The 25,298-nt window shown below is 38.9% G+C and overlaps 1 protein-coding gene across 1 annotated transcript in view; it reads right to left on the bottom strand.

The window, feature by feature from the left end:
- Positions 1 to 25,298, bottom strand: part of glceb (glucuronic acid epimerase b) — a 55,104-nt gene that overhangs the window by 8,771 nt on the left and 21,035 nt on the right. The window contains exons 2-4 of the mRNA XM_003456741.5: positions 22,532 to 22,638; positions 11,958 to 12,487; positions 2,646 to 2,891 (exon numbers count right to left, since the gene is read on the bottom strand). Coding sequence (XP_003456789.1) covers positions 2,646 to 2,891; positions 11,958 to 12,474 — 763 coding nt within the window. The 5' untranslated portion in view covers positions 12,475 to 12,487; positions 22,532 to 22,638. The remainder of the gene's footprint in view (positions 1 to 2,645; positions 2,892 to 11,957; positions 12,488 to 22,531; positions 22,639 to 25,298) is intronic.

Raw genomic sequence — 25,298 nt, 5'->3', positions numbered from 1 at the left:
CTGGCCTCGGTCACTTTAAAGCTCTAAAACTAGGCCAGATCTCCAATCTTTACTGTAACAAACAATCTGATGAACGGAGCTTTAATTTACCACTCGAAAGATGCACAATGCTGCTGCATTTCTTGTTTCACAACATAATAACAGAAAACACTGCGCATTATCTAGAGTCTGATCATGTGTTAACAATAGAGCCTGACCAAGTTTTAAGACCATTACTGATATTAAAGTTCATCTTATCTTATATTTGGTGACTTAAAAATCTCCTATCAGCTGATGGTTTTTTTTTTTCGTTTTAGACACATGAAATATAACATTTATCAAGCTGGTAACAGTATTTATTTGAGCGTGTGAATCCCAAAGCAGAAGAGCACTTTAGCTGAGACCACCGTTTCATGCTCTGGTACCTTACAGTTAACCTAAATGAACATTAGCCCGTGCAAATCCTGCTTTTCCTGTGAATATTATTTGTGTCAGTGGTTGATGCTTTTATTGTAGAGATAATAAATGTGACTTTTATAACAGCCAGTGCATAGCTCCCGTTTCACACTTTGTATTTTGTGCTTGTTGTTAGATCATCGTTGGAATAAGGTATGCTAAAGAGTGAACATCTCAGGTGCAGTGCTGTCTTCGATAGTAAAGTATAGTGTCGAGGGAGACGCCCATATTGCAGCATTCCCACGGGATCCTCTATATTTATCATCCCCTAGGATTCTCAGACTAATCTCACACTTCCAATTTTAAACTATAAACTCTGTTTTTTTTCCATTACAAAACTGGAACAATTTGAAATACATGTACTAACATATTTGTGAAAAGTATTAAATAATAGGATTAATGGTTCTGTGGGAGCATCTGTGCTCACTAGTTTTTTGACAGTTAAATCCAATAACTTTGTGCTACTTGCAAGCTTATCTGAAACAAACATAAGGAAATTTGTTAATGTTTGTACCTCTATAAATAACCTAAAACTGAGCATAAAGCTACAAAGAAGAGCACATTAATCAAGCACCAGCCGTGTCTCCTTTTTATCTTGATTTGCCGACTCACAGGATTAACGCGACATGACAAGAGTTGAGTAAATGCGTCACAGAGAGTTAATAAATCATAATACAAGCCACAGTCTAAGCACTCTTAGATCAACAATTTCAGTCTAAATATGCATATATGCAATTATTCAGGCATACACTGAAGCACATATAACAGCAATTTATTTCTCCCTAAACGGCACCGTGTCTCCTCCAAGTCAACCACTCGGTGAGAATAAGAGTCGCCTGCTCAAACTTGCAGTATCTGATTCATACCCACCACATGCTGCAGCCCTCAATACAACTCTGTTTGGAACAATGTAAAAACATGAAGTGGGAGACTTTTTCCTTTTTCTTTTTTTTTTACCCCTTTTTATAGATCAATTTTTAGATGCATAAGAGAGAAGGCCATATGAGTGAGTGAGCTGAATGAAATGAGATTCCTCATAGTTGAAACAGTGCGAAATGGCAGCAAGGACAGCCCCATTATTCAGTCTGTTTTATTACAAGTGATGAAATTCTCCATTTTCTGAAGCCCTATTAACTAAGCACTTATGGAGAAATAGGCAGTATATGTTAATATTCATCAGTCTCTGCTGCGGTTCTTACGGCAACATTCAAATCTCACTGAAGCCTCGACAACAAACAAAGAAAACGTCTTCGGTGGCCTTCACGTCAACTAAAAACCCGACTTGTCACAAGCCTTCATGTATTATTAATAACACATTCTGTTATGATACTGCTAGTACTGTGTTACTAAAACACATTTTAATTAAGCGTTAAAAAACTAATTGTTGATGAATAAACTCTGGGCAACAGTGATAAAAATCATTAATACATCACTTCTGACAGTGTGACAGTTATCTGATGACCACTCAGTGACACTAGCTTGAGACTGCAGCATAGTGAACTACCATTAGCTTCACAGTATTAATGCTGGTACTAATATAGTAGGCAAATCTGCTTTAAGTACATTAAAAACAATATGCTTTAAAGGGTTAATCTATTCTACATATGTTTATTAACACATGCAATTAAAATACCCAAATACAGTCTAGTAGAAATGTACTTTTTTAAAAGGCTAAAACAGATACTTTTTATACTGACTGCTACAACAGATCCCGGCAGGAAATTATAGCTCTTTTTTAAATGGTATAAGTACACATCTGTGACTCTTGTGTTAAAAAAAAAAGTGACATAAAACAAGTCCTTACAAAGAACACAATAACTTATAATGGCTTTATTTTGCCTGCGACTAATAAAGATGGTGAAGTTTCATTTCAACACCTACATTTACATATTTATGTTTTACCAGAGAGGGAAAAACTGAACTAATCTCATCAAGTGTTTTTGTCTCTAACACCAGCTGCAATTTCAGTGTCTGATTAATGGAACAAAACAGGATGAAATGTGTGCTTCTTTAACCATCACACTGTCTAAGAATATCATTATGCTGTGGGTCCACTGTCAGACCAGACAGCCTGTCAGCGTACTCTCCCTGTGGCGCTGACTCACTGCAGACTATCATCCTGTCCTCAGGGTATGCTTGCTACAGCCACAGTTAACACGAGATAAGCTTCTTGCCCAGAGGCCATCTGGGCTAATGGAAGGCTTAAATACCTGGAGCGCTGAACTGCCGCACGGAGGTAGCCCTGGTCTTGTCATGGACGCGGCTGAGCCCGCAACCTTTCGGTACACTCCAGGTCGCGGCATTGGCTCGGCTGTCCCTCTCCTCGGCCGTGTCGTAGACATCAACATGGGGAGCGCGCTCGGTCAGGTTTTTGCTGTAATGGCTCAAACCGTACTGGGCGATCTGGATAGCGTAGAAGTAGCCCTGAGGGCCCCACTGAGTGGACAGTGGCACGCCTGGGTGGAAGGAAAGGAGGACGAAAAGGAGGATATTAATGTTAAATAAATACTGGAAATAGCCTGATATGCAAGAAGTGCAGTCTCTTTAAAACTGGCTGGAACTTTTATGAAGCACAGCGATGGTTCTTAATCTTGGCTGACATGATAAGCTGGGTTTTCTTTTAAGCTCTTTGCAGTTTATTTCAAGCAGATGTTCTTTTTAAGATGGCACTTGTCATAACATTGCCTTATTTTTTTTTTTTTTTTTAACTTTGTTGAAGAATGACTAAATCTGTTAAGTGCAGCATGACACCGAGTTCATAACCACAGTATAAAAGAAACTGGTGCAAAATTAAATATTAATACAAACACTATAAATTTTAGAACTTCTCATCTCCTGGAGACTAGAGGCCGGCTAGGGCAATAAAAAAAATACTCCTTTAGTAAAACAAAAACAAAACAAAAACAAAACTGTCTGAGAGTAGAAGAAAAAGGCTTGAAAATAAATACCACCAGCTACAATAAATGATTAGACTGTGTGGTGAAATTCAACCTAATCTATTGCATTTCACTGGAGGCGAGCTTCCATGTTCATGCAGCCAAAAATAGCTCAGCCAGGAGAATCACTCTGATTAACAGATAGCTCATTTTAAGACCTTGTGACAGGGAATGCACACGTGCTACCCAAACCCCATCCTTCTAAGAAGAATGTAATAAACTCCGATTAGGGCTGACAATACGCCGCCTCCTTCTAAACTAATCACCACTGCATACATAGCAAGTCCATTTTAGTATCTCCTCTTGTACAGTGTAGAAGTCCAGCTGCCCGACACCAACTCAGGAAGCAAGCTCAATCTTTTTATGACTGAAAAAACTGCAAATGCCCAATTTTAATAATGACACTACGTTTTTATTACAGGACCCTCTGCACATAAAACTCAGCTCACAAATAAGAAAAAAAAAAAGAGCAGGCAATTTCAACAGCAGTTAAAAAGACAATGGATGATTATTCACACACGTAGAAAGGAAAAAATCCATTTGCACACATACAGGCACACTCTGGTCAAAGTAGGATCATGCAGCAGTCTTTCAGTTCTTACCCCCATTAAATATACAAAGAAACTCTAATTATTCTCCTTTTATTCAACACACAATTCTGCCTTTTACTTGGCAGCAAGGAGATTTATCGAAACCTCTCCACCTCGATTGATCCTCTGCACAGGGTTCCCAAACAAACACTGCACCAGGAGTTAATGCAGCAACAAGGACTTATTGATGTTCTATTCAAAAACACAGGTATTAGTAACCAATGGCTGCCCATCCATTACGAAGCACACTCGCAGGGGTCTGACCACATGTTCTGTTTACAGTCTTTACTTCTGCATGTAGAAAACTTGACACAAATAGCTCTTAAGAGATTAATAGCTTACATTTCACGGGCTGCATGTGCGTAAGTGTGAAGAATTATTTCAGAGAGAATTCTTCTTCTTAACTGCAGACTGGCAGTCACACTGACAGGCAGAAAATGTGGCACAATTTTCAGCTGCTCCCCGCAGTGTTTCCAGCGCAGCCTAGCCGCACACATTCACTCCAATCCACAGAGGATTTTCCACGTGCCTGCACTCATGGTTTCCCTTTCAAAAGTCAACGTGACATAGAAGTGGCCATCAATAAGTTGTGTGAGCAGTCCGTCCTTGCTGCAGCAGGTCAAGCAGAGCTAAAGCTCTGCCGCCAACACCCCCACCCGTACCACTCAATTACGTGCTTTGAACCCCGTGAGGCATGCTTAAATTAACAGTTATGCTTTATAACAGCTTTATCACGATGCACTTCTTTTTTCTTGTGTTAAAAAGTTCACGCATTAGTGGGTCGCAACATGCACGACTAAAATATTTTTAATAGCTAACATTAATCGGGGGCACACGGCTTCAATAAATACGTGCCATCTGACTGCTCCAATTATCCTCCTCCTCTTAATTTTGGATGGCAGTATAAACAAGTTAGGAGGCACTGAACAAGTTCATGTGGTGTCTGATTTGACCCGACGATGCACTGAACTCTGTTAATAACCTGTCAGGAACTTATTTTAATGTTTAGATTTCAAGAGACAAGCACAAAGGATGCAGCGATGCCCCAAGAACTGATATTTCACTATACTGTCCATAAATAAGAGCCCAGAAAGACAGCTTGTACGCGTTTATACATTCCCCCACACACTGCCATACCATGCCTTAACTCCCTGCCTGGCTTGTTACCGGCATCTCCCTTGACAACTTAAGGAAAATGACTGTCAAAATCCTAACGCTGTGCTACCCACTGCATAACACCAAGTAATCCATATGGAAATGACTGTTAAGCCTCCATATATTTTCCTGACTCCAAAGAGCAGACTTTTCTAGAAAAAGATTGGTCTGTAAATTGCAGTAGGTTCTGAGGCTCGACGCCTACTGGAATTTACACGGAGAGGAAAACTGATACAAAATGTTTTCGGGATTTTTTTTTCCTCTCATTAAAAAAAACCAAACAAAAGCTTTGTTTTTGACCTCTAACAGGTCAGGAATATGTAAGCTCCACTGAGTAAAATCTTTAATATTAAACAGTGAACCACCCCCGGTAATTTGTAACTTGTTGTTGTGCTGAACTTAGAGGGATTTCAAGCACTTTTGCAGATTTTAGCTTTGTCTAAATGAAATATTTTTTTAGAAAACACCTCAGAATAACTCACTGTCAAGACAGCCGAAGTACATTGATGGAGAACATTCAGCAAGTAGGAGCTTAAGGTAAAGATGTTGGTGGTTGCCTAAAGCAGAGCTAAAGAAAATAAATATATCTGTGAATATTCAAGTGCCTTCTTTGTCAGTTTGTCAGACATATGATGCCAGTGGGATTTTCATGTTTTTCTCTTGGGAGCTTAAATAAAGTAGAAAACAGTTACTAACAATTTAATAAATGAATGATATATTAAGGATGTGTTTCTGTGAAGTTTTGTTGCAATTCTACCGTATGATAACTAAAAAAGGCTTAATGCAGCTTTAACTTTTGCATCATGGCTGTGTATTTCAGCTGAATACATCAAGAAGCACTTAAGGGAAATGATGTTCTGTTTATTCACATGGACATTACAATTTCTGCAAGTGTGTATAAGAACTTGCTCTAAATGCAGCATATGCTGTAGGTGGAAGGCTAGTGGATAATTACACAGATCAAAAGAATGACTCCAACCTGTATTTTGATTTAATTTGTCATGACACAGGGCTCTTTCCTTGTGCATATATTGGAGTGACGTTGGTCTGCACTAAAACAATCAACATAGGAGAGGATAGAGGAAGGTGGAAAAAACATACCAGACAAAAATGAGACAGAACGTGATTTAAGGTTGTGTTACTGCAGAGTATTAACTACAGTGGTGTACTTGTTAAATCATGAATTAACTTTAATTACCCACATTATTTGGAAATCTGAGTTTAGTTTCACTAAAGACACTGATTACTGAAAGACCTGCTGAATCAAGAAATCACTTAATCAGAACCTGTCTGACAAAGTGAAGATGGCTAAAAGATCTCAGAAAGCAACACATCATGCCACAATCTAAAGAAACACCTGGGAAACAAAGTCACTGACATCTACCAGTCTGGAAAGGGTTACAAAGTTATTTCTGAGGTTTTGGGACTTCAGTGAACCATCGTGAGAGCCATTATACACAAATGGAGAAAACTTGAAACAGTGGTGAAACGTCCTAGGAGTGAACAGCTGACCAAAATTACTCAAAGAGGACAATGACAACTCATCCAGGAGGTCACAAAAGACCCCAGAACATCATTAAAGAAGCGCAGGCTTTCACATGTCTCAGTTAAGGTCAAAGTTCAAGAATCAACAATAAGAAAGAGATTAGGAAAAAAGGCATCCATGGGAGAGTTCAAGGAGAAAAGCACTGCTGACCAAAAAGAACACAAAAACTCATCTCACATTTGCCCCCCCAAAAATCTTGATGATCCCTGAGAGATCTGGGAAAATACTCTGTGGACTGATGTGACAAAAGCTAATATTGTGGTAAAATATTGTGGTGGTGGTAGTCTGGGCCTGTTTTGCTGCCTCAGGTCCTGGTAATGGGAAATGGTACCATGAATCCTGGCTGTCTACCAAAACATCTTGAAGGAGAATATCCGGCCATCTGTTTGTGACCTCAAGCTGAAGTGTATTTGGGTTCTGCAGCAGGACAATGATCCAAAACACACCAGTAAAGGCTTGAAAACCTTCCAGTGTGGGTGAATTAAAACAATTCTGCAAAGGTAAGTGGGCCAAAATTCCTGTACAGTGGTCCCTCGCTATAACGCGGTTCACCTTTCGCCGTCTCACTGTTTCACAGATTTTTTTTGGGTGGAATTCTACATGCTTTCTTTTTTTCCCCGTTTCTTACAGCGCTTTGTGTTCTGCGTCCTGATTGGCTGTAGACCATTGTCAATCAATCTCGTGCCGTGTCTCCTGTACAGTACAGAATGCGTTCAGCTTGTCAAATTTACATAAATCTTCGGTCGCTAGCAGTGTGACTCTGAAGTGCTGTACTGTATGTTTGTAAGTTTTCTCCCCAACAAACACAACAATGTCAATGAAATGTTTTGCACCGTCAAAGGCAACCGCGGGTGTCTTTGGTTTCATTCTATAATACTGGACTTATTTTTCTATGAAGGATTTAACTTTGAGAGTGTTTAAACAAGAGAGAAAAGTGTGAAAATGTTAATGCCTGTCTGAGAAAAGTGTATAAAGTGTGTAGTGAGGGGTTTTACAGCCTTAAAACATCTATAATTATTGAAAAAAAGAAAGTTGGCTACTTTGCAGATTTCACCTATTGCGGGTTATTTTTGGAACGCGATAAACGAGGGACCACTGTACAGCGCTGTAAAAGATTCTTTGCTAGTTATCCCAAACGCTTGATTGCGGTTGTTGCTGCTAAGGGTGGACCAACCAGTCATTAGAGGAAGTCAGAGGAGGTTTAGAGGAAGTCAGTTTTTCCACACAGGGCCATGTGGGTTTGTATTTTTTCCCCCTTAATTATAAATACCTTCATTTAAAAACTGCATTTTGTGTTTACTATCTGTAAGCAAGGAAGCCAAAAAGAACTTCCACTTGCATGTCAGGATTTATTGACCCTGACATTTAAGCAGTCTCTGTATGCAAGCAAGTAAATGTTCAGTCTTGAGTAAAAAAACAAAGAAGATCAGTTAATGCCTTTTAAAATACGCCTGCATTCATAGTTGGACTGTAAAATTCACCAGCATATGAAACCGGACGTTTTGTCCCAGATAGTCGTTATCTGTCATTGGCTGGTCGCAAATGAAGCCCTGAAACACTGGCTGTTGTCCCTTGTGGCTAAATTATGAGATGATAGCCAATGGGTTTTGTGACTGTGCACTCTGACAAATGCATTACTTATCAATATACTCAGCTGCGTCCTCTTTGTCTTGGGCTGCAGCTGGCGACGGCAGTCAGCCATCTCATCACAAGCTGAAAGTGATGTGCTGATCGCAGTAACATCCTCTGGCACTGCAGTTAATCAGCAGAGCGGGTGGGCCAGGTCATAAAAATTAACATGATTAATAGCATCTGATTAGCAGCAGATGAGTTGTGAGTGAGTGAAATAATACATCATTAATGAGGGGGGGAAAAAAATCTACCTTTCTAAAATGCTTTCCATTTGTTTCCATGCACAAATTAGCGGAAGTCTCCTGCTGTGTTGGCTATTTATATTGCTCATAACCAGTCTTAATTATAAAGTTACTATTCTATAACATTACAAACCTCCTATTGATAAATAAAGTTAATGTGTGAGGGTCTGTAAATGATATTTGTTTTGTGCAGGGTGGTGAGCTCAGTGTGGTAGGCAAATCAACCAATGTCCAGTTTATCATTATAACAACTTTGTAATAAATTGAAGTGACCCTCTCCTCTAAGGCACCAAGGGGACCCAAACCATCAAATAGACCTCACACCATAAGAGAAACACTTTATCCCCCCACTTGCCCCCATGTATGTTTAAGGTCAGGTCAAGTTTCTCCTTTAGTTTTTCCACCCGTCTCACCTTTAAATCGTGGGGGTGAACTGCCTCAAATAAATCGATATATGGGAAAGACTAGATTGTGGATGGGCTCATTCACTGTGCCAGATTCTAAAATAAGAATAAAAAAAGAAAAAAGGCTAAAATAGGCCACTAAATATACTTTGTCAGCCTGCCTGAGTAAAATCTCTATGAAAACACTGGTGCTGTTAAATAACCTTTTCATGGTTCGCAGGGGTGCACTGAGGAAAAATCTTTCATGACCTTGTTTAAGCCCTGCGGTAAATCTGAATGTGACAGGCTAATTAATGAACGCCTATTTTCACCTGTAAAAAATGTTAAGTAGAACACTGGTGTTTGTGCTTGTACATGTGAAGGAATAAACAGGAAGAAGCCTGGAGCTTCATTAAGTGACCTTGGTAAATTGTGTGTGCAGTAAGTATGTACTTGTCCTGCATATATCAACACACATACATACAGCTAAACAACTAACTTCAGGATTAGACAGATCAGACAGTAGCCAACTAAGTACTGCTTCTATAGGAATTGCTGATCAAATGAAGATGATTAACTGATCAGCAAATGTGAGCCTTCTTTAAAAATAGAAGTTTTGTCAGCTTGCTGGAGTATTTAGGTGGTTAACACAATGCCACAATCTACCCAGGGCTGGATATCCCTTCAAATCTAGTGGACGGTTAGACTGTATAATGCTCAGAAAAACTGCAAAAACCCAAGAGTTACAACTCTGACTCTACAGGCCTCAATTAGCATGTTCAATTTTAAACTTCATGATGGTGCAATTAGAAAAAAGATTGAACAAGTATGACTTGTTTGCCAGGAGGAAGCCTCTTTCCTTTAAGAAGAGCATGGCAGCACAGCTTAGGTTTGCAGAGCTGCATCAGAAAAAACCACATTACTTCTGGAACAATGTCATTTGGAAAAACAAAATGAAGACGTCCGACAAGAACGAACGTCACCACGTTTGGCAAAAACACAGCCACCTTGGGCTTGTTTGCAGCCACGGGACCTGGGCACCCTGCAGTCATTGGTATATAGTGGAGTTCCTCATCAACTCAAAGTATTCCAGAGTCAAATGTCAAGCCATCTGTCAGACAGCTAAAGCTTGGCTGAAATTAGGTCATACAACAGGATAATGATGCAAACAGTGGCTGAAACAGAAAAGAATCAAGGTGTTGCAGTGATCCAGTCAAATTCCAGACTTCAATCAGGCTGAAGTGCTGCGGCGAGACCTTAGGAGAACTGTGGATAAATGAATGCCCAAAAACGTCAGTGAACTTAAGGCAAAGCTGTAAGAAAAAAAACAGTAGACCAAAATTCTTCCACAACAACATCTGAGAGATTTATCAAGTCATAAAGAAAATGATTCAAAATTATTGCTGCTAAAGGTGGTTCTACAAGCCACTGAATCATTTTTTCCACTCTCTTTTTTACATGACTGTATATAGGACACATAACCCATAATACTGAATGCACTGAATTATTTTTAGTGCTTAAAAATTGGTTTCTATAACCCACAGCCTGCATCGGTCAGGCTCTCAAAACAAGTGCTTTGATTGCAACTCACTGTGCTTTGTGGACAAACTGAGAAAATAATCAATGATTTAATGTGATAACTAAAATATTGCTAAGTTGCAGAACTAATAAAAACAAAAGAGAAATTGCTGAAAACCAAATAAACATAACAGAATTATAGCTTTAAATGTGACCTTCTGACCTACCCAAGCCTTTTAATGTCATTATTCTCTACTGTTTTGCTTGAAACAATCTCTTAAAGAGTTTATGGAGAATTTGAAATAAGAATTTAAAATAAGTCTCGACGAAAGATGGGGGGGAAGACTTCAATCGTGATGTAAAAAAATAAAATAAAATAACATGTGGGAATTTGCACTTTCCATTTCAGCAGCTACAGCTACAAGTTAAAAAAACGAAAACTAATTTGCTGCTGTGAAACTGCTCTCACAGACAGTAGCCATCATTATTCATCAAGCTTACCTCTGCACCTGACATTTTGCTACTGAACATTTCCTCCTCACATTTACCCGCCACCACAAGAGCTTTCTTCTAAGATGGGTAAAGGACTCAAAACTGTGGCCGACTAACTGTGAATCCTCTACCTCCTGCTTCTGTCATTTCCAATAAGAACACTGATATGTCTGGATTTATAAGATTATTTTTTGGGGGAAAAACAAACAACATATTCTGTGTTCATAGCCGACACGATCTCCTTTTCCCCTTTTTTGTGACTGTAGCTATTTGACAAAAAAAGAAAGATAATAAATATCTATTTTGTAATTTCAAGCAAGTACAAAGAGCTACTTCTTCAAGCAAGCGAGGAACAGAACTATATTGATGACAAAGTGGTTTCAACTAATAGCCTTTTAAAATGAGCTATTGATCTTTCCTGGCCATTATCTTAAAAGGAACCTTCAAAAGAAAACAACTTTGAGGACAGACCAGAAGCATAGAGGAACATGGAGGGATACGGCCACTTATCAGAGCCCCAGCTGCTTGTATCAATACAGGCTAATACTGACAATGAGTGAAGAAAAGAAACATTTTTAATGGAGTCGACACAAATCCTATTTAACAGTGTTAGTGTTAAAGAAAGGCAAAAGGTGTTTGGAACCGGGTGGCAGAGAGTGAGAAGGTGCTCTGGAAATCTTTTTGAAATCTGGCCCATCTTGCTAATCAAGTCTCGCCTCACTGTTTAAACAGGTAATTTACAATGTGCCATTTTACAGCAATATGCTTACTTAAACAAGTCACACATTTCTCTGAGATGTTTGTTTGTTTGTTTGTTTTTTTTAAGAGTTTTTGGTCTCTTTTATTTTTTCTTATAAGATGAGCTGTTCATCTTGGCTACACACATCAGACACTACTTGTGGAAAGCCTTGGTTCAGCAGGATCTCAACAACAGAAGGAACACTAATATTCAGATGCATGAGCACCTCCATCAGGAATTTAAAACCTGAAACCTGCGTGCAATCGAAACCTAAACAAACAAGACTTACCTTCCACTCCACTGATACACTTGACCCGGTCACGGACCTCCACGTTGTATCCCTCAAACGACATGAAGACTCCATTGGGGTGGTAGGGTTCACGCTGGGCGTAAACCTTTGAATAGCTGTGCTGAAACTCAAAACGATCATAGCCATCGTACTGCACTATTTTGCCGTACACCTCAAAGTACTTTTCCACCCAAGAGAAGGGCAGGTAGACTTCTCCCCCCTCTCGCCGGCCTTTGACAGTCGATTCATCATTGATTAAGCAGTCAATTTCTTCATACTTGATCCCCCCGACAACTCCGACAACAGGCGGGGGCTCGGGAGGTTGCGGGGGATGCTGCTGGCTGCTGATGCTAGCATCGCCGATCTGAGAAATCGTGGCCACCGGGGCAGCACGGGGCAGGAAGCGTATGGAGGTGTCACTAGAGCAGCGGTTCCACAGCAACACAGTGATGAGTGTGAAGAGGGCGCAGATAACGATGAGGGTCTTGTAGTTCACCCGAGCAGCCAGGCAGCGCATGGTCACAACCTGCCTGTATGGCACAAACAAAAACAACTCATTAGAAGACTCTCATTGGAGTCAGAGTAGCCTGCAAATATATTTATACTTAACTTCTGCCATTATACACCAGCAGCCTGCACTTTATGCTCTAGGTTAAAAAGCAACCTGCACACACCTAAAATCTGCATTTATAATAAAGCAGAACTGCATCAGACATGTTTTCTCCTCCAAAGTTATAAAAAAGGTGTTTTCATCTGAGCAACTGGAGGAAGAAGGAAAGAAACTATATTGTGAGTTTGTTTCTCTTTTTGCAAGAATCCATTTGAAATTTATAGACGGTGAAAAGTTTACAAGGATCGCACTGCTGTGTGAGCTTTCTTTTCATCCCGTGGTGCCAAACACATGGCCGCGACATCAGCTGTGTGCAGGAGAAATCTGTAATCCCACACCGCCATCACTGAAACCTTGTTCCTCGTTTACAATCGGTTTAATGGAGAGAGTTGACTAAAGTGGTTACTTAAGTGCATGTGAGTAACATAACTGCCCTGATCTTCTACAATGACTTCAATTTTACAAATGAGTAAAGTCAGCTGATTCACATTAATAGCACTTGCACTGAGTAGATAAATGGAATGAGGTCATTATTGTACTAAAAAAAGTCAGAACATAACCAAGCGAAACTAGTAAAAGATACAATCTAGCATATAACACTAAAGCTTTATGGTGAACATCACAGTTTGTAAGTGCCTGGAGAGTGTAAAGTGCTGCTGTTCTCCAGTGATTCTCTCACCAGATCATCAAACTCCAGATAAACCTGAGTGAAAGCTGCTTGGAACAATTTTCCCTAAATAGATGACATGTTGTAATTTGTGTCAAACCCAGAGTTTTACCCACTTTTGTCTGGTGAGGAGACCGTGTTGCCGTGGATGAGTCACGAGCACCTGAAGACAGAGCTAGTACATTCATGCTGTAATTAAGACTGAACAATGTGAAGAAAAACTAAGTTTGCGTAGTCTAACCGATTTTTATTTTCCCCCTCCCTTTTGAATCGAGTCAATATTGGTCTTCACTGCAACTCAAACTCCTCTAATCAGCACACCTGCATATGAAGGGGTAGTACAATATGTTGAGCTTTCCGTGCAGCAAGAGGCAGCTTAAGTCTACATCACGTCTGAAAACTGGGAAGTAGCTCGCCTGGCTCAGATCACAGAATCCACCAAGCAGAACCTTTAAATCTAACTAATAATAATGTTATAGCTTTTTAACTCCCACAAAAGCTTACATATATGCTGGGCTACTTCTTGGCCAGCAGCAGTTGCCAAGCAACCAGCAGAGACTCCGGGAAGTTATAGCTCCTGCCCAAGAAACACCAGGGCTTACTGAACTACAGCAAACATCCTTATAATTATCATTAATTTGGACAATGCAGGTATCAGGGGCAAAACTGCTTGCAACACAGTTACTACAATTACTAGTATCTTAAAAAAAGATTATGACCAAACTAAAAATATATCTTGTATTTTAAACTGAAAATTTCTTTAATTTCTAAATATAATTGAACTAAAAACCTATAAATAAATAAGATGAGGGTGTAGTGAAGAGCAGACGGTTCTTGGTAGTGGGTTAGTGCCAGGTGGGAGAAGTCCATCTCATAATGACCTGAGCTGAACTAAACCAAAGTCCTTTAGTAAACACCTCCAGGCACTTATCGAAGGTCACTGAGTTAAAAAAAAACATTGGATCTATAGAATAAACAGTCAAATATGGTGAAGTCAAAACTTAAGCCAAAAAGTCTACCTCCCTTGAAGTTACACTTGTACAACAATATTTGCTGCAAAGTTCTCTCACAGATTTCAGATCATCACTCTTTGACTGTCATACTTCTCCTTAAACGGTGTCTCTGTCTAAGCAGTGAGTGACCTTTAGGACTGGATAAAGAGCACAGATGTAACAGATGTGACTCTGGATTTATAATGAAACAAAATGAGGACAACACTGCAAAAAACTCTTAAAAATCAAAGCCACACCTTTATGATCACTTAACCTCAATACATCAGACATGCATTTCCCATCATGACAATGCACAACTTCTCCTTAGATAAATAATAGAGGCAAAACAAACCATATCCTTCTGATGCTGGCTTACCATCAGTCGCTGCAGACAAAATGTAATTTAAGGTCATTTTGTTTAATTTTAAAGCATTGCATCCTGCTCAGGCCATATTGCAGGTCCCCTAGAGGCGCTCCTCAATTACCCTTTCAAAAGGTTTAAACCATCTCTCATGTCTTAAATTGACATTTTTGATTCCAGTCTTAAGAGATATTTCCCCCCCTAATTGAATCTACATAAAGGTTACTGTCACTATCATTTATATTCTGTATCAAATTATGTGCTCTGTGCATTTCCACCTTATGGATGTTAAATTTATTACAGTAAACTATCTGGGTGCACTTTGGTTGATATGCTGCTTTTCAGATTTTGAATTAAAAAGCAGCATGCAAATCAGACGTGTTACTTTCTGCATCAGTCTTCTGTTTTCATGTCCTCTGTGTGTCTCTGACATTTTCGCCAAGCAAACAAGAAATCAATACACATCCTTAGGTCTCTCCTCTTCCTCCACACTAATTACAGCTTACTGCTGATAGGATTTACTATTACACTGATGACAGCGCCCTGTCCTGTGATGACAGAGGAGGGAGAGGGAGAAAATCATTATTCGCCAAGTTCATTTCACTATCTCAGCTTAGACTAGCCACAACTGAAGGTCAGCTCAATCAATGGGCATTAATTGGACAAAAGTAATCTTCTGTAGCGTTGCAAAGTCAAATAATCACACTAGTGGCCTCTTAAGAAAGTTAAAGTGCTACATTACTCGCAACGAAAAAATGCTTTGAAATACAAACACAGAAGGAACGCATGCTGTAGCAGATGAAGCTGCGGCTCCATGCACGGCCGGGGGGGGGAGGAGTATTTTCTCCATTACTGGATGGAAAAAGTTTTCAGCTGGATTTTATAAGAAAGAAAAGACTTTGGTGCATCTCTGCGGCTGGTAACTTACTGCCACACGTTAAAAACCATCACTGATATTTAGAAAAATGACAGCATGGTGCAGTGATAAAAGATGAGGCTGATGGGAGCTCTGACAATGCTGAAAATGTGAGGCGGAAAGACTGGGGCCTGCACCCTGAAAGATAAGTAGAAACAGCCCTGTCAAGGAAACCAACTATAAATAAATGGCTCTTTTTATAGTGATTTGTTGCTAGCGTTGAGGCTCGGGCTAAAGGTGGATATACACGGGCTTTAAGCGTGGCAGCATGAGGAGTATCCTAAAACCTCTTGCTCACTTGATTTACCTAAAGGCATGTCCCATTTCTCAAATGTAATTTACATCTTCACGCTAGAACAGTAGGCGCACTGGAAGAGAGGTTAATGTCACGGGTGAGCAAATTACAAGATGCAGTTTGTTTACGGATCACAAACCATGAATGTTCTGTCTGAGGAGATCTCGCACTCTGCCACGTCTTACACCCAAATAAGCATTTGCAAAGTTTCTGTAAGGTTGGGACTAGCTGTAGAAAGCCAAAAAACCCCTAAAAAACTGTAAATAACAGCAGAGATGGAGAAAACTGAGAGACTTAAAAACGGTTTATTCTTAGAAACTGGAAAGCATGCCCTCCTTAGAATCTAAAACTTAATTTCCATCAAATTCTTGGCAATAAATATAAACAGAAAAATGAGTAGACAGTGTTGAAATTTTATCAGTGAAAGAGTGGTGTAGCACTTGCAACATCAAGCATGTTTAAATCAGAAAGTTAACAGTTTTTAAGAACGGGCATCTGTCTTTCCACAACAGGTGAAGCAGGGCACCTTCCTGAGCACATCAAAACACCTTATGTAAGCCACGCCCACCTGTTTTCTCTGTTGTCACCATGATTTTTCTTTTGTCTTGATCATGGCAGAAATATAAAATGAGCTCATAATTTACAGACCAAATGTTTACCTTTTGCTTTGACTTCCAGTTAATCTTTAAACAAATGAATCTGTTACTTTGTGTCAGAACACAGGACTGCTTTTTGTCTGAATCCCCGCTTAGTCAGAAGAAGCTTTATATTTATTGGAAAACACCGTCCAAATGAAAAATGTGAACTGTCTGTATTACAGTATGTAAACCAAGCTGACACACAAAAAAAATTACTTTGATTTATTGTTCCCTCGACTCCGTTTCCACAAATGAACTTCTTTGCAAATCATCTCTGCCGCTATGTTAATTACAAGGCAAAAACAACACTTCGTTATGCAGACACTAGCTGCATTGTCTCTGGTGTATTTTGACCCAAATTCACTTCCATCTATCAGCATCTCTCTGTTTTCATCAGAAAAAAGAAACAAATAAACAAAAGACAACAGTGTTTTTTAATTATCATTGAAAAGACTCATGTTTATGTCTTCCATATGAATTAATGTAAATGAATGGCTGCTATGACACAGCAGAACAGGCAGTAGTTGTATGGTATTGATGAATGACAACAGCGGGGGACAGCTGAGTAAATTCAGCACTATAAACTCCATCGATTGTATTTGATGGAGTTTATTTCTTAAAGCATTACCTTAAAGATATTAAGATTATAGTAATGGTTAAGAAAGCTGCATTTGTTACTTAGTTTATCATGCACAGGGCATGGAGGTGGAAGATCAGCCAAAGCCGTTCTGAGGACTTGTTTATACGATACACATCTGTGTAATCCACTGGTTATCGGATAAGCTCCGGAGGTTTTGCATAGATGCACTCCCTTTGGTGATAACACCGCTTTGATCTGGAAGAAAACTACACTGTACACGACACTAAAAAGTATATTTACAACAGGCAGATACAGCTGGACAGCAGGTGAAAGACAATCCTGTTGGAGGATAAAAGTCTTCCATGCCTGACAGATTAGGGAGAAAGCCACTGGAAAACAAAAGCAGCTTTTCAGCTTACAGCATCCCACTGTTCTGGCTATGGAAAATGAGAAGCGACTGTAAGTACAGGTGAAGCCTTTTTCTTCATATTCTATAGTATAATACGATGGCACTATTAGCTTGCAAAGGTAAATTGTTTTTGAAATTATGTTTTGTATTTTTGCCAACATCAACTCTCATTTCAATCTGTATCCTTCATCCCAACAATACCAAGAACAAAAACCTGTAGTTTTACAAACTAATTTTCCCTTCACTCAACATGACTAGACGAATGTTGGAATCACAAACACAGCACCCAATTAATGTACCGACAGCTCCCTGCAATACAAATGTGAGCAAACGTGTGGTACAGACCGAGCAGTGAATCTGCACAGATGCAACTCTCTGCACTTGAGTGCAAGAATATAATTAACTGAATCATTTTTGTTTTTTTCTGACAGATGTGTCAAACACTCCAGCTTTTTCAGTGTCAGGCATTGGCACTTTTATTTTTTAACTTGCAAAGATTGGAGTTTTCTGTTGGTGCCACAAAGCCTCAAGAAACCTTACAGAAGTCTCTGATACAATCATGGGCTACTGGTGTTTTTCACTGACAACCCACACGCTGACATACAGGGACAATTAATATTATTCTGTTGTTATTGTTAATTACCAGAATATTATAAAAAGCCACTGTATATGCAACTACATGTAAAATGAAAAGCTGCTGGTAAATCACATCTGACTTTACACCCAACTGAAAACTCCTAAATGATACTGCTGACAGTTGTCACTGTAGCGGCCTGAGAAAACATCTGCTTCACAAATACACAGGTCTAGCAAATTCACAGTCTTGAGTCCCTGAGGTCACATGGCACTCGTATGTCTAACAAAACACAGATTCACTGCTGCTAATGCAGATCAGAGGCTTGAAAATCTACCTTTGAGCTGTGCTGGATTATAAACACATGATTAATCTCTAAATGTGAATGAAGCCTTATTTTGTTAAACAAACCCTAATATGTCCTTTACAGTCCTTTATCACCAAGCTTTACAGTAACAAGGGTAAGGAAATGTTACCAGGTACTTAATACTGCAGTTTTGTTTGCTAATGACAGAGGATTAGGTGGGTGTTTCTTTTAAAGACCCCCATAAAAAAAATCACATCTCTTGAATGGGGACTTCAATTTAAACTAACTACAAATCTCAGTCCAGGTCCCCAGTGCAGAATGTACAACATTTACACCGAGTGAAAACTGTTGTGACGTTGGGCTTACGGATGGGTGAATGGAGTTGTTTTTCTTCTCCAGCTCCAGGGGTAACAGTCACAAGCAGTCATCACAGCAATAAAAGCTTGAGTGCTCGTGAGATATCCTTGGGGAGCTATTGGAGCAGAAGCCCAGAATGCGTGAGGTGCAGGTTTTTGTAGCCTCAACTAAACTCCTGGCATTTCACTGCCTTCCTCCAGGGGTAAAGTAAGGCAGGGGTTTGAGACTGCCTGTAAATTATCAGCTTATGCTGAAGCTCTGAGGCATGTTAGCTCCTGCAGAGATGTGATGGAGTTTGTGTATGTGTGTGTACACTCTGGATGTGTTTTTAAGCCTGATTATGATAGCGTAGGCAACAGAACAATTCAAGGCAACAACTGACAGGAAAAATAAACAACTTACATCTTTAACCATGAACCGCTCAGCATGCAGCAGAACTGCGTGTATCGCCCGTTATATGAGGCACAGTCTATACTCTGCATGCAAAATCAATTATACATTATACTGTCATGAGAAACTATTCAGAGGATTAGCAAACATAAAACAATCCGTCATCAAGATTAGGGCAGGGCAATATGGCCAAAAATATTTATCACAATATACATTTGAAAATTTGTGATAATGATATAACTGACGATATAATTGACGCGAGACAAAATACTTTACAACTCCACAACTTTATTAGTGCAAAAAAAAAAAAAAACCCATCAATGTATTTTCACTTAAACAAGCAGCTGTTTTTTTATGTGCATTAAAGTTACATAAAAATTTAACAGTGCAAATGAAAATTCCTTGCTGACAGTTTAACCAAAAGGCAAATATTTTGCAAATATATAATTTGCAAATATGTGATGTCTTGATAAATCGAGCAGATATTTGAAGTTTACACAGCAACATTCTCGCCTGAAAATATCTTAAAAGTTTATTTTGTGATCCAGAAAGAGTAATATTTCAAACTCCGCCACTGCCTCATTTGAGTTTTGGACGAAATGCACCTAAACCTATATCTATGTCTGTCCAGAAAAGGTATGCCTATCACTGTCGCTTCAAATACTCAGTAATAGTAGATCGCAGCTATCGGTCCTAAACAGACATGAGAAACCTTGAAACCCTCATCACGCAAAATTATTCAGGTTTGTTTGGAGGCAGCGGAAAAGTGAGTGCACTGCTTTGAAGTTAATGCGCCTGTGTGTTTAATCTCTGCTTGGCGGATTAAGCAGGTCATTACTAAAAAGCTTATAACTGAGGTCTGCTGAGAGTTTTAGCCAACTCTTAATCAAATGGAGGGGAGATGAGAAAAATACAGGGTCATGCCTGGTGCTACAATACCATAGAAACAAATGCAGGATTACTAAACACAAGGAAGCAAAGGGATCTAAAATAAGGGAATGAAGTCTAACCTATGGTGTACAGTTGTAGTAGATTATTGGGGTCAAGTAAATGTCAGCTGAATTTCAACTCAAAGTAAAAAATAATTCATTTTATCCTGTTATTTAGTGGTCTTCTTCTTTGAGGAACAAATAACTTGACAGCAGTGATGGGAAGAAATGGCATTGTATGGCTTATATTAAGAAGAGATGCACTGATTGAAGTGTGACCTGCTGATCGCCAACTGTCATTTTCTTTTCTCAGAACTATAATTACCAGCACACAAAAACAAAAAAAATCTACTTTTGTTTTACTTTTTCTCTTCTGTTCTGTTACTGATTTATAACTACTACTTTTCTTCAATGCAAAATATTATTTTCATAACAATATTATTCATAATAACAAAACAAATTAAATTTTACAAATTCCCTAAAACTGCTGTAATTACCAGGATTGGCTCTCGCTGAAACAACTGAATATAAAGCACTCTGTTCCTGGAAAGAGGTACAAATATCATAGAGTTGGGTGGTATAAACGGTATACAGTAGAAATGATATGAATTTGGCCAGCGGTAGAGATTTTTGACTATAACGCTGATATCAAGCTGCGCCTGTTTTGGTCGAAATCATCGCAGTGCCTGCAAGCATGGAGCCTACACGTGGGGAGGAGGAGAAGGAGGAGGTGCTCATGAAGAAGGCCGGTGCGACATCGGTCACATGCACCTGGTTTGGGTTTAAGCAGTTTGATGTTAAGCAGAAAAATATCATCTGCAAATTACGCCGGGCGACAGTAATAGAGAAGAGACGAAGCACATTTTGGAATATGAGAAAAGCCAAAAACTGCGCCCTCCACAAACGTCCAGTCAGTCAAGTGGAAAGAAAAAAGGGTGGCCCTACACACCAGCAGACTGATCTTTTCCAAAGGCACATTTTGCACTTTATTTTAAACAACTTAGAATTTAGTGTTTTACTGATATTTTACTTGTATTTTTTTATTCAAACATTTTTGCGCATTTATCTTCATTGTTATTTGTTATTTAAGAATTTTGTGTTACATTGTTTGGAAAAAGATCTATTACATCTTAAAAATTATTTGAAAAGTTTTGTAATTAAAAAACAAACAAACAAAAAAATGTTTGCACAATAAATGTTCTTAAAATGGCATTCAATACTGTTCAGTCATTTTGACATATATCTATATAAAGAAGAAAAGAATATATCGCAATATATATCGTTACAGCACATGCTTCAAATTATACCGCCCAGCCCTAAAATATCATATAACATATTTTACCTTACCAAGCAAAAGCAGGTGCAAGAAATGTATGTAATTACACAAATGTGTGTTACTCACATAATTTTCCAGCATGTTTATAACTATAACACCAGGTAACAAGACACCAACCCTTTGCCTTTTTTTACTCATCTCCATTATTTCCCTTGTAACCACTTTGATTCCTTGCTCATACCGAGGCTGCTGGCTAGCTCTAGCGTTGCCCACTTTGCCTTTTTTAGCTGGCTTCAGCTTGGTGAGGGTGATTTAACTGTCTGGACAGATTTGTCGTTGTGAACTGTTTTGTGGTGTTCACGTGCCAACTTTGTGCCTTCACTCATAGCATAGAGCTTCCATGCTAATTACATGTTAGCATGTGGCTGTGAGAATATGTGAAACTACATTTCAAGATGTTCTTCATGTAAGTGTTTCATGTAGGTCTCTCAGTACTTCCTTAAGTAACTGATTTAAATGGACACCATGTACTGAATCAATTATTTAGCTTTAGCATATTCTAAAGAGTAACACTTTTAGGATTTCACCAAAAATAAGGGCCAAAGAGAATAATTAAATCTCTAAAGAGAAACACTGCATAACTGGTTTAAAGTTCAAAAACATACAAAAACATCTTACGCAGCACTACAATGTGATATAAGTTACGGCCTCAAACATCAGCCGTGGATTGAAATGCTGTGCGATTATCTAGCGCTTAAAGCAGGGCTGCATGGGGGTGTGTTTCAATATCTCAAGGCCAGCACTTTCTCCTCACACAGATGCACAATTACCTGTTACGCAAGCAAATGAACAGTTAGTTCCAAGAGCTCCATCTTTCCCTATGCTATCAAAAGTGTTTCAGAAGAGAAATGCAGCGCTTAAAGGGGCTTGTAACAGATATGCCTAATAATTTCATCACACAAGCGAGACCAGGCCATTTTTCACAGTGGATATAAGAGCAGATTTAATTTGCCCATGTAATGCAGTTAAGCACCAATCTGCATGTGGAAGAGGTTTTAGTGCACATCGAGTGTGTTGGTTAATTTCATTATTTTTTTTTTTATGATCGACAATGTTAAAACTTGTCACAGTCAAGGAGCGTGCATGAACCAAATATTTACACAAAATGTCATTTAAAGGACAATCTCTCCTCCGTCCGTGCTTGCTGGACCACAAATATAACTATCTCACTCTAAATCTTGACAGTGACATCTGTAAGGACAGTGATACTAACCTCTTCTATTCATTTAGAAAGAGATAAACAACTGGCTGAACATCCTGTCGAACTTCACCCAGCGTCCTGTCCTGGCTTGCTCTTCTGGTACTTTCTGTCTGCAGTATCTGTAACACCAACAAAGGAGACACAAAACATGAAAAGTCAGTATTGTTTCTCAAAGGTGACCTCATATTTTTTTATTTTGCGTGCATGATGAGGACGATGTATGTGTAGGTGTGTAAAAGAGTAAAATACACTACAGAGAAACATCTTTTTTACATGTTAAATGCAAGCTGACAGATTTCATGGGATGTACTGTACTGAATTGCTTTTATTTGAACTGAGCTCTTCACTCAATTCTAATCATTTGTCATTAATGTAGCCACAAAAAACCCACAGCCTCATAAGCAGACCTTGTTACTCAAACATTATTTTGAAATTCATTTCCCAGAATCTGTTATTGCTATTGAGGGTCACATGAAGACAAAAAATGCACCAAGTGAAATGCACTAGACAGCTGTTGGTTGCAGGCCCACTTCAGGCAGGTTAAAATACTCACATGTGAATGGGAAAGGTTCAGTTAGCATTAGCTGATAGTAGAGAAGAATGAATTCCTCCTGTGCACTGGTTTAAGCAGGCTCTACATCGCTCAAATGAAATCCTTTAACTGGCTAAACGCTTCCTGGGGTAAATTATGACTGATTGCTCCTAAGCAGCTTTTCAATACCACCTTTTCACAGAGCAGCAAAATTAGCCAGTGTATCTTTTATTTTTTTTCTCCTCAATGTGGCAAATTATAACTTTAAATCAATGCAACGGACACAGATGCACAATAAATTACGATAAGAAAACCGATGCATATTTGTAATTGCAGCTATTGCAGGGTCACTAATGTACGCCAATCAATCAGTCCAAATATGCAGTTACATGGATACGTCACTCTGCAATTAATCTTACTAGTTTATTTCTAGCTGCTGTAGTGGCAAGCTATTAAATTAAAGAAGGTACTAAATCGCTACGTCAAAGAGAATATATTGATCTTTTTTATGAAAAGTGCTTATTGACAGAGCAATTAAATTAGATATTGAAGAAATTAAACCAGCAGAGCTTCATTCTGTCAGTGCACGGCCAACTGCAATGTGACAGAAGCAGAACGACAAGGCCACTAACAATTTAAAACTGACAAATCCACAATAATTACAATATTTTAAAATATAATGGTATCCAGTTACACAAGAGTAAAATTGTTCCAGTGATGTTGAGGTATCTACGTAGATCCTTCTAGATCACTCAGTCAGGAACATTTTAAGCAAAACTATCTGATGGCTACCACTCCCTCAAACTAGTAGCAAGTATATTTTTGCTTTTTTCCTCTTTAGCTTTCGTCATAGAGTATACTGATGACCTGTTGTGCCACAATTCTGTCTATTCATGCTACAGCTGGTCTATAACAAGTTGCCATAAAAGATGTATCCTGGCTAAGAAACAAAAGAAAATACGTTAATGAAGTATTTCAATGACACTCTTGAGTCATCAAAGGAGGACAGAACATGTGTGTTTGTGGCCTTTTATCTAAAAGAAAGCATACTGCCATCGAGCCTGAGTGAAAAGGAGACAGAAATGTCAGGAGTCTTAATCAATATTCTCTGGCTACTTTATGAGGATACTGATGTTTTTAGAGGCAGGTGTGCTACAGGCAGATGGTAAGAAATGAGAGTAAACATCAGCCTGGAGCAGCTCATTTTCCCCAGAGCTAATCCTGCAACAGCCATGCCAGCAATTCATTCTATACATCTCTCTCTGAACATCTGGATAAAGTGTTGCTTTGCTTGAATAAGCATCTTTGTAGATGGCCTAGTGCACATGCACCGTAACCCACACGGACAACCTCACACACGCGCTTGTGCTAAATGCTTCAAGATGACTGTGAAGGTGCCATTATGTTTCTCCATCTCTTCTCCTCAACCCTTCTGTCCAAAGTGGATAACCAGTTTCTAAAAAAAAAAAAAGAAAAAGAAACAAACACGTGTTTCATGCATCAAATGGAACCAAAAGCACAGTTTAAACTTGAGCTCAGAGGTGCCTTTAGTGGTGTTTTAAGAGTCTATAAACCTTATCTGTCCTTCTCAGATGGTTTATTATTGTGGCAAAAAAGGCTTGGCTGGAGGAAAAAAAATCCACTTATATCAGATGAAATTAATTAAAACATAATATGAAGCATACTGAACTTCAAGGAAAATGATCTGTGGAACTGCATCAACAGTAAAGGTCATGTATTCAACAACTGAGTGAGGTGACTACTACATTGAGAGATTAAATACTCTAGATCTGTCTGATTGGGCTCAGGGGGTGATTGATTACTAACACTAGTGACCGATTTCCTAGGGGAAATCCTGTGTATGAGGTTTTATACAACAGGCTTTGAAGGACTTGATGAATGAGTTAATGAAACAATTGTGTTTTTTCAGTATATGTTTATGTGATTGCGGCTATATATATCATAAACACTTTAAAGATGTTTTGATATTTGCACACGTTACACACGAGCACTGCTGCCATGCTATAAACTACTCACTGTGTAAGAGAACAGATATTTTCCAAGAAACACCAATATTTGAAATTCTAAGAAGTTAAACGCTCAATCAGTATGAGTTCTAAAAATATATATAATCTCTTAAGGATGTGTAATCAAGAGCAGAGGAAGCTGAGCAGCACTCCAACTCCTCTTTAAGGCTGTTTAGCATGTCCAGGCTTTGCTCTGTGGTGACACCATTTTCACAGCCTG

This window comes from Oreochromis niloticus, linkage group LG1, assembly GCF_001858045.2.
Source record: "Oreochromis niloticus isolate F11D_XX linkage group LG1, O_niloticus_UMD_NMBU, whole genome shotgun sequence".
In the NCBI taxonomy this organism is placed as follows: domain Eukaryota; kingdom Metazoa; phylum Chordata; class Actinopteri; order Cichliformes; family Cichlidae; genus Oreochromis; species Oreochromis niloticus.
Note: the sequence above shows the minus strand (reverse complement) of the source record. Positions and strands in the feature narration are given on the sequence as shown.